Source organism: Lepidochelys kempii, chromosome 1 (genome assembly GCF_965140285.1).
Source record: "Lepidochelys kempii isolate rLepKem1 chromosome 1, rLepKem1.hap1, whole genome shotgun sequence".
Lineage (NCBI taxonomy): Eukaryota > Metazoa > Chordata > Testudines > Cheloniidae > Lepidochelys > Lepidochelys kempii.
In genome coordinates this window covers 123,463,993-123,482,204 of record NC_136380.1, presented here as the reverse complement: position 1 = coordinate 123,482,204, position 18,212 = coordinate 123,463,993, and the positions used below count along the sequence as shown (strand labels likewise).

Genomic DNA, 18,212 nt, shown 5'->3' with positions numbered 1-18,212 from the left:
TGGGATTTATATAGTTGAAGCATAGTACAAATATTTCCTAATCTATAGGTAGATCAAAGTCCTAGCTTTCTGTACCTACACAAGGATTGGCTTTTTTTGAAACTAGAGAAGCCAGTACAATACTTTAATAAAATATTTTTAGGGGGAAAAAAAAAGTAGTCAAACTCTGATTTTTGTTATTGGCTATATATTGTATTGTAACAAATCCATGGCTACCTCAGTGGGTTGCACATTCTGGCTATTTGGAACTTCATGGCACTACAGGGATTAAAATTTAAGTTTCTCCTGCTCCAAAGGCACAAGCCCCATACTGCTTGAGCTGAACGAGAAACTCCATTCTCTGGTAGAGGCACAGGGATTATGACAGAGTATGGCAGTTCTGATTCCATCTAGTAGGGATAGTGTACATTTTACACTAGCAATTTCATCGCAATATGTTAAATTGTATTTTTAGTGAACATTTATCTCCAAAAATGAATCAGTGTTTTGACTCCTTTGTTTTAATTAAGCCATTACTACTGTGTTGGTTTTATCTGGTAAGTTGTAGTAGGACAAATTAGCTGAAATGACACAAAGGAGTCTGAACAGTTTTGAGGTGTTCAAGTGATACTTCACAATCAAAATGAAAATGTTAACAGAATGCTTGCACAGTAAGTGACTGTATGCTTATAATCCACAATTATGCATAAAGCTGTGATTTAGTCACAGAGGTCACGGAATCCGTGACTTCCAAAGACTTCTGTGACTTCAGCCAGTGCAGGCTGCAGGGCCCCTGCTGCCTACGGAGGAAGGGAGGGGCAGTAGGGAACCCCCATTGCTCTTTGCTTCTGCAGGTGGCAGGGGACCCCCACCGCTCTCTGTCTCCACGGGAGGAAAGGGGGACCCCCGGAGCTCTGAGCTGTTAGCGGAGGGGGACCCTGCAGCTCCAAAACCCCACAGGTGGTTGAGGTCCCTGGACCTCCCAGGCCACCCACAGCTGCTCAGGTTCCCCATTTTGTCATGGATATTTTTAGTAAAAGTCAAGGACAGGTCATGGGCTTCTGTGAATTTTTCATTATTGCCCATGACTTTTATTAAAAATACAAAATCTTAGCCTTAATTATGCACATGGAAACTCATTGATAAAATATGTTAGTAAATGCTTCTAGCCTGTGTGAACCTATACGAATAGGATTATTCTGAATGATTTTTTTCAAACTTATTTTCGTTAGGAAAATGACAAGAAACAAGTAATATTTCAAAATGAGCAAAAGGATTCTTGAGAGAGTTGCTAGTTATGTATGTTACTTAATCAGAGCATTTTATTCCTTTTTTTTTGTCTGTTTAAACAATTATATTTCAGTCCCTGTGATCGTCCTCGTGTAATTGAGTCTTTGCGAGGGATAGAAGTAGTTGACATCGCTGCTGGTGGAGCACACAGTGCATGTATTACTGCAGCAGGGGATCTTTACACATGGGGGAAAGGGAGATACGGACGCCTTGGGCATGGAGATAGTGAGGATCAGCTAAAACCCAAACTGGTGAGATGGTGATATTGGTATTAATGACCTGCAGTTTGAATGTCTGTTCTAAATATTTTGCTTTTTTAAATTTTTGCATGTAAAGAATAAAGGTAGAAATGTTTAGAGAAAATGAGAATGAACTTACCATTCTATTTTAAGAGAGAGGAATGCGTTAAATAAAATGCAATTACAGAACTTTGCCAGCAAGCACTGGTAAAGGAGCTGCATTGCAGCAGAGGAACAAATAAATGCTAAGCATGCAGCAGCAGCTGATCCCATAATAAGGGCTGGAGCCATTGGAACTCATCCACACACACGATTTAAAAAAAAATTGACCTCCCATACAAGAAATGGAAATAATTTCTGATCGCGTGAACAAAATTCAGCCATCCAAGTAGGCTCTGTCCCTTACTCCAGTCAATAAAATATGTTGCCTCCTCACCAATAGCTCCTCTGCTGTAAGTCCTACCAGTGCTTCCCTGTTTTTTCTGAAAATGGGCAGGCATCCCACTCTGTCTTACGCACGCTACTCCCTTCTCTTCCTTTCCCTTCCCGCCTCGCTTCCGGCTTGAAAAAAATGTCAATGCAGTGCTCAGCAATAAGAACAATTGCAACTGGTTTTTTTTGGTTGTAGAATTGTGTACTTAATTCTGGGAATCCAATACCGAGATACCGTTAAGAGAAAAATGTTTTTGTTAACCAGTATTGTTAACAGTTATAATTTTGGTAGAGGAGTTTCTAAAGTAGATAGTCATAATAATGCTTGTTCACGTCCATGCCACATTAGGTGTGCGCACGCCGCGTGCACGAGCGTTGGAAACTTTCCCCCTGCGCGGCTCCCGTCGGGCCGGCGGGGCCCCCCGAGTGGAGCAACTGTGCCGTGCGTATATACCCCTTCTGGCCTGACCCCCTCCAGTTCCTTCTGACCGTCCGTGGCGGTGCTGGAACAACCTCTCTCTTGTAGAAGAGCAGTCCCTTAGCCTTCAGAGTAGCTGTGATCAGTTAGTTAACCTACCTTTATTGTGGACACTTAAGTGATTAGGTGCTTGGAGGCTTCCAGCACCTGCCCTGGGCTGCGGGGCGTGCCGCAGGCCCACGGCTTCAAGGTTTGCGCCATGTGTTGCAAACCTATGCTAGTTCGTGACCCCCACGACTCATGTCTACGTTGCCTGGGGAATTGACATCAAACTAAATGGTGTAGGATTTGCAAGGCGTTTAAGCCAAGAACAAGGAAAGAAAGAGACTTTTTTGTTTAAAGCAGCTGTTGGTGGCTGCATTGCAGCCTCCAGGCCCAGAGCGCCCGATGACTGATGTCCGTGAGCTGTAGCTCACGAAAGCTCATGCTCAAATAAATTGGTTAGTCTCTAAGGTGCCACAAGTACTCCTTTTCTTTTTGCGATGTCTGTTCAGGCATCCTTGGTGCGTAGTGCTCCGGAGCCGTCGAGAGACCCGGTACTGGCTAAGCACTGTAAACTGTGGGCCCCAGAGCACCAGACTCACCCCCAGCACCTCTCGTCCTCCCTGGTGCAGCCTCCGGCACAGCCGAAAGGAAGGCACGATCGTTCCCCACACGAGAGGCCGGTGCTTCCCAAGGCCCTGAGCGCTAAGAGCAGGAAGACCGTGGTACCGGCGCCGACACCGGTGGTCCTGGCAGCACAAGCCCCACCGAGCCCAGACCTAAGTGAGCTCAGTGTGGACGATGGGCTCAAGGGCATAACGGATCAGCCCGCCACGCCTGGCACCTTTGAGGCTGCAAAGGACCTCATCGAGCTGTTGGCGGCGAGCCCCCTCCCGTGTGGCGAGAACCCTCCGGCACCCATGCCTTAGGTGCTGTCGAGGGGTAAGCCGGCAATGGTGTGCCACTCAAGGACGCTGTCCCGGCACCGCTCCCGGAGTTGGTCCTGGTCGAGCTCTGACTCCACGGACTCTCAGTTGCCAGCGGCCCAGAAGGAAGTCGCGGCACCGGGAGTGGGTCAGCACGAGAAAGTACCGGGAAGGGCACACCGCTCTCCAGCACCACTGAGAGACCGGCACCAGGAGGAGTTGAGACGGCCCTCGCCAGAGGACTCCCGCAGACGGTCCCGGTCCAGGGAACGGTGGCACTGATGGCACCGCTCCCACTCAGCCAGGAGCCGCTTATTCTCCCACCGGTGCAGATCGTTGGCACCGCCATGGCCTTTGCCATCAGCGTCACCCCAGTCCGGCGCCGACTCCGGCCGCTATAGCTACCTGCACCGGGCCCTGGACAGCAGGGACCCTCAGGTGGGCTGGCAACTGCAATGGGGGCCGCCAGGCCATTGGCCTTTCTGGACCCACTGGGCCTATCAGGAGCACCATGGCCCAGGGCAAGTTACTTGGTGCAGCGGTCCCGGTCCCTGCACTGATGTCAGATGGTGCCAGAGGCTACAGTATCCAGGCCTCCAGAATCCCCTCAGAATAAACCAGAGAGACTGGCACCAAGTCTGGTGCTGTCCCATGGACTCCTGCCCCGGCCCAAGCCGGAGGCCCCTCCCATGGGAGAAGGGGAGCAGGAGGACTAACCAGAGAGAGTCAAGCAGCAGCTAACTTCCTCGTCATCCCAACATGAGGCAGTGGCAGGTACAGAGGTGTCTGGCCCTCCACTGATAGATCATAGAGCCCACCAGGAGTTGCTGGCAGGGTCGCCCAGAACTTGGGGTTGCAGGCCAAGGAGACGGTTGAGCAGGAGAACCCCATGGTGGACCTTTTGAGCCCCAAAGGTCCATCCAGAATAGCGCTCCCGCTCATTAAGAACATTCAGTCCAACTATAAGACCATATGGCAGACCCCAGCCTCCAATGGCCAAAGGAGTGGAGCGTAAACACTTAGATGTGGCAAAGGGCTATGAGTTCCTGTTCTGCCACCCGAGTCCATGCTCCATAGTGGTCTCAGCGGTAAACGAAGGGGAGCACCATGGTCAGCAGTTCCCGCCCCTGAGGCCAAGGAGGTGAAACGCCTGGACCTTTTTGGCAGAAAGGTGTACTCATCTAGGGGCCTTCAGCTGAGGATTGTGAACCAGCAGGCTATCCTCAACAGGCACAATTTCAACTCCTGGACGGTGGTGGGGAAGTTAAGGACAACCTCCCGCAAGGTTCCCAACAGGAGTTCATGGCCCTGGAGGACGAGGGCAAAGCAGTAGCCAAGACTTCTCTCCAGGCCTCCCTGGATTCGGCAGACGTGGTGGCTAGAACAATTGCATCGGGGTGGTCATGAGGTGCTCGGCGTGGCTCCTGACTCCTCGGCGAGTCAGGCCTGCTGCCTGAGGTCCAGAATACACTCCAGGACCTCCCCTTCAAAGGGTCCAGGCTCTTCTTGGACCAGACAGACACGAGGCTGCCCAGTCTTAAGGATTTGCGAGCTACGCTCAAGTCGCTGGGTATGCACACCCCAGTGACCCAGAGGAAGCTCTTTAAGCTGCAGCCTCCCCCTCATCGCCAGTACCAGCCTCGCCATAGGCATGAGCCTTACCGTAGGCGAGGCAGGGATAAAGGGCGATGGCACAACAACAACAGTAACAATAATGTGCCGGGCCAGAACCAAGGCCAGCACAAAGCTCAGCCAGGCACTAAGCCAGGCTTTTGAAGGTGCGCTCGAAGACAGCGTACCAGTTCAGTCACCGGATCCATCCCTTTGTTTCCTGAACCGCCTGTCCTGTTTCTCTTGTGTGTGGTCCACCATTGGGTCTTACGCACGGTATGGAACGGGTACTCGCTGCCGTTCGCACCCCTCCCAGCCTCCTTCCCCGTCCCTCTTCAGGGTCCCCTCTAACGAGCATCTCCTAAAGAAGGAAGTCCGCTCGCTGCTAGAGGCGGGGGCGGTAGAGGCGGTGCCGCACAGCCTAAGGGGGAAGGGGTTCTACTCCCAGTACTTCCTCATCCCCAAGGCCAAAGGGGGCCTTCACCCCATCCTAGACCTGTGCGGGCTCAACAAGTTCCTGGTCAAGGCCCGGTTCTGCATGGTTTCTCTGGGCACCATAATCCCTTCCCTGGATCCGGGGGACTGGTACGCTGCCTTCAACATGAAGGACACGTACTTTCATATCGCCATCCATCCAGCACATCAGCGGTTCCTACGTTTCACCGTGGGCCAAGAACATTACCAGTTTGTGGTTCTCCCGTTCCGTCTAGCCGCGGCCCCACGGGTGTTCACGAAGTGCATGGCAGTGGTGGCAGCCTTCTTACGGAGGCAGAGAATCCAAGTGTAGCCGTACCTCGACGACTGTCTTCTGGCGGGCCAATCGGAGGCGTAAGTGCGGGGCAATGTGGATGTGGCCCTGAGATTGTTCTGCGAGCTGGGGCTCCTGGTCAACGTCCCCAAGTCCGCGCTCGTACCCACGCAGAAAGTGGAATTCATGGGGGCGGTCCTGGACGCGGTGCAGGCCAAGGCAAGCCTTCCAGTATCCCGCTTCTGAGCTATCCAGCAAGCGGTTGCCTCCCTGCTCCAGTTTCCACCGACAATGGCCAGGTGCTGCCTGCGGCTGTTGGGCCACATGGTAGCATGCACGCATGTGGTCAGGCATGCCAGACTGAGACTCAGAACTCTGCAGGCGTGGCTCGCGCGGGTGTACCTCCCAGGCAGGGACCCCCTGGAATTGGTAGTGACAGCCCCAAGGGACATGCTGGACTCCCTGCTGTGGTGGCAGTCCCAGCCTGTGGTTTGCAAAGGCATCCCCTTTGCTGCCCCACAACCGGACCTGACGCTGGTGATGGACACGTCAGACCACGGTTGGGGGGCTCACCTGGGGGACCTCAAGATGCAGGGGTTGTGGTCCGGAGCAGAGCGGTTGCTCCATATCAATGTGAAGGAGCTCAGGGCGGTTCGTCTCACCTGCCAGACCTTTCACGCCACTCTCAGTGGTCACAGCATGACAGTTCTGACAGACAATACTACTGCCATGTTTTATATAAACAAACAGGGTGGGCTCGTTCCTTGCCACTCTGTCGCGAGGCTCTCCTCTTCTGGGACCTTTGCATAGCCCGTGCAATTCACCTCGAGGCTTCCTATCTCCTGGGGGTACGAAACGAGCTGGCGGACTCTTTCAGTAGGTCATACCACATGCACGTGTGGATGCTCAGGGCGGACATCGTGCTTTTGCTCTTCTGTGGGTGGGGGTTTCCCGGGGTAGACCTGTTTGCCACCAGGGCCAACGCCCAGGGCCCGTGGTTCTGCTTGTTCCAAGGCCGCAGCCCGCGCTCGCTCGCAGACGTGTTTGCAATCCTGTGGAGAGAGGGCTTGATGTATGCCTTCCGCCCGCTCCCCTTGGTACACAAGGTCCTACTCAATGTGTAAAGGGACAGAGTGGTGGTGATCCTCGCCCAGCCTGGGCCTGCCAGCACTGGTACACATGGCTACTAGAGCTGCCAGTGGTGGCCCCAGTAGTCCTGTCCCTACACCGGGACCTCATTAAACAGGACGGCGGGTGGCTTCTCCACCCCGACCTACAGTCACTGCACCTGAGGGCGTGGAGGCTCTGTGGCTAAACGCCCTGGAGAGCCAGTGCTCTCTTCCCGTGCAGCAGATTCTGCTTGGAATCAGAAAGCCCTCTACCAGGGCAACCTATGCGGCCAAGTGGAAAAGGTTCTCATGTTGGTGTGAACCCTGACAGGCCTCGGTGCAGGCCATCCTGGAGTACCTCCTGCACCTCAAGCAGCAAGGGCTAGCCCCGCCCTCACTCAGAGTGCACCTGGCGGCCATCTCTGCCTTCCGTCCGGGGTTCTCGGGGGGCTCGGTGTTTTCCCACCCAATGGTGGGACAGCTCCTTAAAGGGTTGGAGAGGGTATTTCCATACTCCCGCCCCCCAGTCCCTCCATGGAACCTTAACCTGGTCCTCTCTAAAATCATGGGACCCCCTTTTGAGCCGTTTGCTTCCTGTTCTCTCCTCCACCTTTCCTGGAAGGTGGCATTTCTGGTTGCCATTACCTCGGCCAGAAGGGTGTCCGAACTGAGGGCCCTCACCTCTGAGCCACCGTATACAGTATTTCACAAGGACAAGGTGCAGCTCCGGCCGCATCCCAAGTTCCTCCCTAAGGTGGTCTCCCAATTCCATTTGGGCTAGGACATTTATCTGCCGTTGTTCTTCCCGAAACCCCATGTGGACCGAGTCATCGCAGCTTGCACACCCTGGATGTGCATTGAGCACTGGCGTTCTATTTGGAGCGCACCAAGCCCTTTCGCAAATTTGCGCAGCTGTTTGTGACTGTAGCCGAGAGAATGAAAGGCCTCCCACTGTCGGCGCAGCGGATTTTGTCATGGATTACAAGCTGCATCCGGGCGTGCTATGAGCTCGCAGGTGTTCCGGCTCCGGCGGTCACGGCCCACTTGACCAGGGTGCAAGTGAATTCCACGGCTTTCCTGGGACAGGTCCCGATCCAGGAGATCTGCAGAGCAGCCACCTGGTCCTCGGTGCACACCTTCACAACCCGCTACGTGGTCAACCAGCAGGCCAGAGAGGACGCGGGGGTTGGCAGAGCAGTCCTCTGAGCAGTTGTTCCGTGACTCCTACCCTCCAGAAGTAAGCTTGTGATTCACCTAATGTGTAATGGATGTGAAAAAGCACTCGAAGAAAAAACGGTTACTTACTTTCTCGTAACTGTTTTTCTTCGAAGATGTGGTGTTCACGTCCATTCCACCACCCACCCTCCTACCCCTCTGTTGGAGTCAACGGCAAGAAGGAACTGGAGGGGGTCGGGCTGGCAGGGGTATATATGCACGGCACAGTGGCGCCACTCGGGGGGCCCCGCCGGCCTGACAGGAGCCGCTAAGGGGAAAAGTTTCCAATGCTCGTGCATGTGGCGTGCGCGCACCTAATGTGGAATGGACGTGAACACCACATCTCGAAGAACAACAGTTACGAGGAAGTAACTATTTTTTATTTGCAATTTGGAATAAAAAAAATCCAAGAAAGTTAGATATCCTGATTAGTAGGCTAGCAATAATTCAGACTTCACAATTTCATGGTAACTAGCCTTTCATAATTTAAATGAAGATTGTTGGTTCTGCTACAAGATTACTTGGCACTTGAACTGGCAATTTAATTTATCATCTGTACTCGACTGTTACAATATGAAGGTGAGCATTTCAGAAAATACAATGTTGACTAGTTTCATACTATTGTTTAGATGCTTGAATATTATAAACCAGCAAATAGCTATTTGCAAACATGCATTTTTATTCAGTTTATATAATACACAATAAAAGTCAGAAACCAGAAATTGAAGTTCATAAAACCTATTCCTTGTTTACCTTAAACATATCAGCAGCTGTTTTTTCTGATTTTTTTTGTTAACTATAGTGAGAATTTACTTGAGCAAAATAAAAGGAATAACCCAAGTATTTAAAATATGTACGGTACATTTAGTTATCTTTTTGTTGGGTTGAAAATACTAAAGTTTTCTTGACTGTTAGTGACTTCACTCATTGATGTGGTCCTGAGGTGTAATCACACCCTCAATTCTCAATAGAGTTCCTGCAAGTTGACTGTTTTTATTTGACTTACTGTTTGAAATTAAAAAGTTGAGACTTCTTAATGTAAACAAAAAATGGTGATGGTCTTTCAGGTGGAAGCATTGCAGGGCTATCGTGTGATTGATATAGCCTGTGGTAGTGGAGATGCGCAGACGTTGTGCCTGACCGATGATGATACTGTCTGGTCATGGGGTGATGGAGATTATGGAAAACTTGGGAGAGGGGGCAGTGATGGCTGTAAAGTACCAATGAAGGTATTTATATTTACATCCGTTTAAACACACTCATTTTAGAGAAGAGTAATGAAAAGTGAGTTACCAATTTGTAGAAGATTCCCCTTGTCTTGGGAGATAAAGGTTTTCCTGGTGGTTACCACTGAGACAGCTCAGTTAGGCACACTGACTGGTAATATAGCCTTGTGCTTGTATGTCTGAGTTACAAGGGTTGCCCTTAGTTTTTCTTTCTCTTTTGGCAATATTGTTGCTTCCTGTGGTATTCCTAATTTTAAGTTTAGAGAATCTCTCAAACCAGTAGAATCTCCTGACAGATCTCCACAGGCACATATAGAAATTCAAGGATATGGTACCAGTAAATGGGGTGACTCAACTCCGAAAAGGGACTAAAATTGATTAAGCTTAACATCCCACTTTATTGTAACTTGCTACATGTGAATGCATAGTTGACTTGGAACCTCTTAAATTATTAAGAGTTGAAGACTGTACAAATATCTGATAGCATGAATAATATTGCTATATAGTAGTAGTGCTGTTATTCATGTTAAATATTCTTATCCCCTAGACTGAGGAGAGGAGAAAATCGAGCATGCTATGTAAAATTTTACCCATTGCCCTAATCTTGGCTTTAAAAAAATAAATAAAAATAAAAATAAAAAAAAATTGAAGGTTTAACTCTAATTTTATACAAAGCTTAAGAACTGGAAGGAGTGAAAAGTTTTGCAAATATGACTTGTGAACAGCATGTACATTGATTTCAGTTAAGGGTGCACATACAATACTGCAAACAGGCTGTTCAATCAGTTATCAATCTGTCCCACATTGTATTTAGCTGTGAGACACTGATTTCTTTGTCCACACCTGGAGAAAAGCCTTGTGCAGCTTGAAAGCCAGTCTCCTCTGCCAACAGAAGTTGGTTCGTTACAGATATTACCTCACTCACCTTGTCTCAGTCAATCTAGTTGCATTTAATCCTGTTTTCCCAGATTGATTCCCTCACAGGCCTTGGAGTGGTTAAAGTGGAATGTGGATCACAATTCTCTGTGGCTCTTACCAAGTCGGGAGCAGTATATACCTGGTATGTGTTTTGAATTTGCAATAAATACTAGGGCTGTTGATTTAATTGCAATTAACTCAAAAAAATTAATCGCGATTAATCACACTGTTAAATAAGAGAACACCAATTGAAATTTATTAAATATTTTTTAATGTTTTTCTACATTTTTGACTATATCGATTTCAATTACAATACATAATACAAAGTGTACAGTGCTTACAAATATTTGCACTGTGAAAATGATAAACAAAAGAAATAGTATTTTTCAATTCACCTCATACAAGTACTGTAGTGCAATCTCTTTATCATGAAAGTGCAACTTACAAATATGTAGATTTTTTTTGTTACATAACTTCATTCAGAAACAAAACAATGTACAACTTTAGTGCCTGCAAGTCTACTCAGTCCTACTTCTTGTTCAGCGAATCGCTAAGAGAAACAAGTTTGTTTACATTTATGGGAGATAATGCTGCCCATTTCTTAAGTACAGTGTCACCTGAAAGTGAGAACGGGCATTCGGATGGCACTGATGTAGTTGGTGTCGCAAGATATTTACATGTCAGGTGCGCTAAAGATTCATATGCCTCTTCATGCTTTGTCCATCGTTCCATAGGACAGGTTTCCATGCTGATGACTCTCGTTAAAAAAATAATGCATTTATTAAATTTGTGACTGAACTCTTTGGGGGAGAATTGTATGTCTCCTGCTCTGTTTTACCCGTATTCTGCCATATATTTCATGTTATACCAGTCTCAGATGATGACCCACACATGTTTGTTTTAAGAACACTTTCACTGCAGATTTGACAAAACGCAAAGAAGGTACCAATGTGAGATTTCTAAAGATAGTTACAGCACTTGACCCAAGATTTAAGAATCTGAAGTGCCTTCCAAAATCTGAGAGGGATGAGGTGTGGAGCATACTTTCAGAAGTTTTAAAAAAGCAACACTCTGATGTGAAAATTACAGAACCCAAACCACCAAAAAAGAAACTCAACCTTCTGCTGGTGGCATCTGACTCAGATGATGAAAATGAACATGCATCAGTCCGCACTGCTTTGGACCATTATCGAGCAGAACCCATCATCAGCATGGACACACGTCCTCTGGAACGGTAGTTGACGCATGAAGGGACATATGAATCTTAAGCGCGTCTGACGATGCCAGCTACAACGGTGCCATGCAAACGCCTGTTCTTACTTCTGCATTATCTTTGCAAATGTAAACAAACTTGTTTGTCTAAGCAGTTGGCTGAGCAAGAAGTAGAACTGAGTAGAATTGCAGGCTCTAAAGTTTTACGTTGTTTTATTTTTGAATGCAGGCTTTTTGTGTACATAATTCTACATTTGTAAGTTCAACTTTCATGATAGAGATTGCACTACAGTACTTGTATTAGGTGAATTGAAAAATAACTATTTCTTTTCTTATAGTGCAAATATTTGTAATAAAAATAAATATAAAGTGAGCACTGTACACTTTGTGTTCTGTGTTGTAATTGAAATCAATATATTTGAAAATGTAGAAAACATCAACAAATATTTAAATAAATGGTATTCTATTAACAGCGCGATTAATCACGATTATTTTTTTTAATTGTGCAATTAATCATGATTAATTTTTTTAATCACTTGACAGCCCTAATAAATATCCCTTCTTAGGTTAAATTAATTATAACTTAGCCTACGACAGGCATAATTAATGCTTGTCTGTATTCTCCCACTTAGGTTCTTCCTTCCTTTAAAGTAGCTTCTCTGTACTTATCTCACCCTTGCTTATCTTTATTGCTTCCTCCTCTGACTCTGCTATAATAATAAATAAATAAATATAAATAATTAGCAATAGGATTCTGAAATTCGGAGTGACAGTCACCCACCTCTTCCTCGTCTTCCTTCCTACTCTTGTCTCTTTGTACATTTTCTGGATATGTCTGCAATCATGTTGGTTAAAATGCCTTAAAATATTCAAATTTGGTTTTACAGTCAGGTGCTTATTAAGTTATACTTCAAAATGGCTGAATGTCTACACAGAAGTGATTTGAATTACATTCATGAAGGATATCTGTGGTGATAGTTTATTTTATACAAAAACTTGCACACACAGAATTGTAGAAATATAGGGCTGGAAGGGACCTTGAGAAGCCAAGTCCTACCTGAATAGTGAGGCAGGACCCAAGTAAACCTTGACAGTTGCTTAAAAATCTCCAATGATAGGGATTCTACAATCCCCCTTGGAAGCCTATTTCAGAGCTTAACTACCATTATAATTACATAATTCCTATTATCTAAGCTAAATCTCCTTTTCTGCAGATTAAGCCTGTTATTTTTTTTTGTCCTGTCTTCAGTAGACATGGAGAACAATTGATCACAGTCCTCTTAATTACAGCCCTTAATGTACTATGCATCTGAACATTATTACACTCTCTATGCACTTGATAAGATGACTTGGCAATTGTGGATATTCCTTACAACCTCATAGATTCTTAAGTTCCTTCAGTTCCATGAAATGCGTTGTCTTCCCCTCTCTCAAGGAATAGGTTCTCTTTGATGATTTTATTGCATTCCTGTTTGAGTGAAAGGCATGAATGTCTTGCCTTGAAAAACCTAAGCACAGCATATACATTCCAGGCAATGTCCACTGGAGACTTCAGTGCAGAAATTCCTAATAGATTAGTAAAAACGTGCCCCTAAGGGTCAAGTAGATTGGGAGTATATGGGGAAAATTAAAAATGATAGCATTAGACATTTGTTAAAAAGTGACCCTAAATTGTGGTCAAGGGGGTTTGCATTTCATAATTGATTTGGCATTTTTAGTTCATTGTTTGAATCTTCATAGTTTGGAATCTTCCTACAAGTTTTAAGTTTCATATATTTTTTGAGTTGTCAAAGTAAAAAGAAGTCTTGTATTATTGGAAAGGAGATTCCTGACTTTCAAAATGTATAAAGTCAGTTTGTAGACTTGATGGGTCATAAATTACTGGATCTTGTATTTGCCATTGGTCCAGGATTGAACATTTGTAATCCTTGATACCAAACTTGGGGAGGTGAGGTAAGAAGAAAAACTATTGTCAGTCTGACATTTCCCTCCATCTCCGTTAAAAATGACCATTTGAAACTTGCTCAAGGTGTTGGAATGTTAGCATTGAAATAATGTGTTAGTGGATAGAATGGAGGAGAGTTGGTCAGAGTTATATGGCAGTTTGTGTATGTTGTGGTGGCGTCTAATTGGTTATGTATATTACATATTTATATATGGTATACAAAGGAGAATAAACATCTGTGACTGTGTCAGCAAAACCACATCAATACGATAGGAACAAAGGATGAAAAGAGGATTTCCCTCACTGCCTCACATTTGACATATTTGGAGGCAAAGTCCTAGGTTGTATGCTAAATACTTAATATAAATTTGCAAAAAGAACAGGAGTACTTGTGGCACCTTAGAGACTAACAAATTTATTAGAGCATAAGCTTTCGTGAGCTACAGTTCACTTCATTGGATGCATAGAATGGAACATATAGTAAGATATAATACATACAGATAAGTTGGAGGTTACCATACAAACTGTGAGAGGCTAATTAGTTAAGATGAGCTATTATCAGCAGGAGGAAAAAAACTTTTGTGGCTCATCTTAACTAATTAGCCTCTCACAGTTTGTATGGTAACCTCCAACTTATCTGTGTGTGTGTGTGTGTGTGTGTGTGTAACTATATGTTCCATTCTGTGCATCCGATGAAATGAACTGTAGCTCACGAAAGCTTATGCTCTAATAAACTAGCTAGTCTCTAAGGTGCCACAAGTACTCCTGTTCTTTTTGCAGATACAGACTAACACGGCTGCTACTCTGAAACCTGTCAGTATAAGTTTGGTTATTGGTCTATATGGAAAGAAGTGTTCATGATGATGAATTCACATTTGGCCTATATGTGTAAATCTCAGCCTAAAACACTAGTTTCTGGTATAATGGTGACTGAGTACAAATTGATTTTTGGTCCCCAATCTACTAACAACAGGTCAGCTTTTAAAGTCCTGTCTACTTGAAGACAAAGTATTATGATTTTTATGGAGTTAAATTGTACAAATCTGAAAAAGTCCTTTTATAACTGTGAGGTTGGGAAAAATGTTTGTACTAGTTATGTTATTTGTTTGCAGGGGTAAAGGAGATTATCATCGATTAGGCCATGGATCTGATGACCATGTGAGAAGACCTCGACAAGTACAAGGGCTGCAAGGAAAGAAAGTCATCGCAATAGCTACTGGCTCTTTGCACTGTGTTTGCTGCACTGAAGACGGTATAGAGAACAAATATTTTACTCGTTCTTAATAAACTTTATTTTGAAAAATGAAACATTTTAAAAAAGTCTGAAATCTGATGGATCAACATTTCTAATGGGTCAGAACCTGCCCTCCTTTTGTGCTCTGACATATTTGCATTCTTCCCAAGCAACAAATTTTGGTTTGTGTTGGTGATCTTAAAAGGGCATGCACACAATTTCAAGGTTTTCAGTCACTTAGCTTGAAAGAAATAAGAGTTAAGTTTCATAAAATATTTGAGATGCTCTAAAGAAAACCATATAGCTTTAACAGTAATTACAAATTTGTTGAGCTTTAAATGAGTGCACTAAGCTTTTTTGTTACATAGAAAGTCTCTTCAGCTTGCTGAGATGTTTAACTTGGTAAATGAAGTATGGAAGCAAACAGTTGTGTCTTATAGAGCAGCTTACGTTCATTTTAGTGTGTTTGAATGATTAAATGTTCCTTCCAGTAGAATTGTTTCTGCATTTAATTAGCAAGTTTACAAAAATGCTAGTGAAGTATTACGAAGTAGGCATGCATGGTGGCTAAGCTTTCCTTTAATTTAATCAGTCTGGTCTGCCATGGAACTATTAAATATAGACAGCAAGTAGTGTTTTCTATCGCTGTAATTCTTGTCCTGCTTCCCAATTTCCTCCTTGTGTTTTAGATACTTGGTGTATGTCCTCTTAAATGAGTGTGTAAACTGGGCAGTGGACATGTCTTTATATATGTTTGTACTGCAGCTAGCATAATGGGGTCTCAGTTCTGATTGATTAGTAAATCTGGGTGTTTCCTTCATGGAGATAACAAATAATTTTTGTTTGTAGCGGCTAGGAGCCCTAGTCATGGAGTATGACTATTGTGCTTTCTGCTATACAGACAACAAAAAGATGGTCCCTGCCCCAGAGAGTTTCAGAAGAAGTAAATTTTATTTTCATTCTTCTCTCTGAGGGAAGTAAACATGTTTGTGTTGGTTTAGGTGAAGTGTACACGTGGGGAGATAATGATGAAGGGCAGCTTGGAGATGGGACAACTAATGCTATTCAAAGACCCCGGTTGGTTGCAGCACTTCAGGGTAAAAAAATAAACAGAGTTGCCTGTGGGTCAGCACATACTTTAGCCTGGTCGACTAGTAAACCTGCTAATGCTGGCAAGCTTCCTACCCAAGTAAGATTTTGCTTTAGTAAAGTTGGATATTGAAATTTAGTTAATGCACTTATTAAAACTTTGTAGTAGCTGATTTTTCTTTCTAAATAACTAAGAAAATGCATGGTTTTAGCTTTGGATCAAGGCTTTCATTGCTTTTTTGTTAAGATCTCCCTCTGTTGCTCCTGTCCCTCTTCCCAAATTCAAATAGAGGTATTCCACCTTTCTAGGCAGAAATATCTTTTGTCTTTTAGCTGCCAATCAAGGACCATCATTAATTTAGTTTGAAAGTCGGAAGAAATTCAAGTGCAGCTTTCAACTAATGCTATGAAAGTTTGATGACTTTCCTGTTTGTTTTAGTGGATCTTCCACTGCTCCCTTTGGGTTTGAAAGACCCCTTTTTGAATATTTTCCTTCACTTTTTCTTCCACTGCTATAATGTTGTCACTCCATTGCTGCTCTTGCCCATCATGTACAATAGACTGGATCAAAAGTACAGATAAGAGTCCCCTATAGGAGGACTTCTAAAATCTGAAGTGATAAAATAATTCCCACTTCCACATTCCAATGCCACATATAACACTTTTTAAATCTTTTCAGCTTAGTGACACTAGAAAAATGTTTTATATACAAGTGAACTTATGCTGTCTTTAGTGCTGACAGTCCAAAAAAGCAAATATCTTAATTTCTTAAAATCAAAATCTTCTTGTATTTCCTTTACTTAATAAATTATTAATTTGTAAATTGTTCCATGCACATACAGTAACTAAATGTGTTCAATCTTAACAATATGATTGTTCCATCATAGGTTCCTATGGAGTACAACCACCTACAGGAAATACCAATAATTGCATTGAGAAACAGACTGTTGTTACTGCATCACATCTCTGAACTATTTTGTCCTTGCATTCCCATGTTTGATCTCGAAGGACGCCTTGATGAAACTGGCCAGGGACCCTCTATTGGGTTTGACACTTTACGGGGAATTCTGATATCGCAGGGAAAGGTATTTATCAGGATTTGTATTTGCATTTTCAAAGAAAATCTTAGATTATGGTAATTTTAATTATATACATTGTTTAAATATTTTCTGAAGAAAATGGAATAGAGCTATGTATCTTAGCTCATGCATGAGCAATATAAATAATACATCATAGCTTTTGGTGTATGTTATAATTTCAGGTGGCAAGTGGAATTTGACAACTTGATTCTCAAATTCTGTAGGGATTGTGTAGGCTGCTGCTATCAGTTAGTTTTAAATTTTAAGTTTTCTGTTCTAATTTAGTAGAATTCTCCTAGAACTTCCCTTGAGAGAATAAAACTAAATGGACTTCTTCCAAGGAGCCACATTTGTTTTTGAATTTCAGATGCAATGACTTGGTGTTTAGCTAATTGATACAATAGAAGTGTGCAGTGATAAATACATTTCAGCCTGACTGGAGTCAGAACATGAACAGTCTCTTGTGCTTTATCTGTTGAATAAAAGAGCAGTTGTGCTAGAATCTGTGCTAAATGTCAGTGTCCATGTGTCTGTGCTTTACAGTGTCCTTGTGCCTTCTGAAAGAGTTAAACTGTAAAACTTGAAGGCTCACACCTTTGGGTGGAGTTGCGGGAGAATGTGTGTTTAAGCAAGGGGGAGTCAGTACTGGACCCAGGGATGAGGCAGCTGGACAGCAGGCTCCAGCTCTCAGGAGGATGATGATGTGTTAATTTACATGGTATATATGGGCCCAGAAAATCAAAGGTGTTAACCCACTCACTTGCCAACATTAAAGAGTTTTAAACAAGATTTCGAGTTTGGTATACAGAAACTACAGCCTGCCTAGTACTGTGGAAGACACGCCATAAGGAATCCTTTTCACCTTTTATTAAGGTGCAAAAAGAAGGAAAAAAACATGAAAGCATTTAAAATGCAAATTATTAAATAAGATTTCAATTTAAACATCCCTTGTTCCCTTTCCCTTTAGCTGGAGAGCGTTTTTAGAAGGAAAAGCCCTCTTGTTTAGCAAAGATAAAAAATGCAGCTTCTGTCTCTGATGTTGATTTTTCACTTGCAGTCTTACTGCTGGAAAAACACAGCTCATGGTCTTATCAGCCACGTGGAGACCTGGCAAACTTGTACCAGCATTGTAGTGTGTAGGGCATTGTTTTAGCTTACTTTTCTGGTTACAGCAGCATTGCAAAATATGCAGTTTTGGTTGGCTAACATAGGTTCTTATTAGACAGAAGGAAAAAAGGAGAGAGATAGGAAAGTGAAAAAATAAGGTGGGGAGGGAAAAGGAAGTGGGTCAGAGAGGGAAGGAGAGACAGTCTCTTGTACCAGGTGCTGTTCAGGATTCAGCCAGATCTGGTGAAGGTGGCAATGTCATTTGGCTTCCTCTCTCTAGTCTGGTCTGGTCAGGGCATCTTTCAGGATCAGGGTAAAGGAGATGGTGGGGTGTCATCCACGATGGTGAAGCTTGCTCCTTCCCCTTCTCTCATCTTTCAGTTAGCCAGTGTC

At 44.3% G+C, this 18,212-nt stretch overlaps 1 protein-coding gene across 3 annotated transcripts in view; it reads left to right on the top strand.

The window, feature by feature from the left end:
* The window catches only part of HERC2 (HECT and RLD domain containing E3 ubiquitin protein ligase 2), a 317,314-nt gene that overhangs the window by 281,854 nt on the left and 17,248 nt on the right, over positions 1-18,212 (top strand). For all 3 annotated transcript variants that reach the window (XM_073353148.2, XM_073353158.2, XM_073353169.2), the window contains exons 80-85: positions 1,343-1,520; positions 9,077-9,238; positions 10,204-10,295; positions 14,423-14,562; positions 15,546-15,733; positions 16,521-16,718. In XM_073353148.2, the coding sequence (XP_073209249.2) occupies positions 1,343-1,520; positions 9,077-9,238; positions 10,204-10,295; positions 14,423-14,562; positions 15,546-15,733; positions 16,521-16,718 (958 nt within the window). The remainder of the gene's footprint in view (positions 1-1,342; positions 1,521-9,076; positions 9,239-10,203; positions 10,296-14,422; positions 14,563-15,545; positions 15,734-16,520; positions 16,719-18,212) is intronic.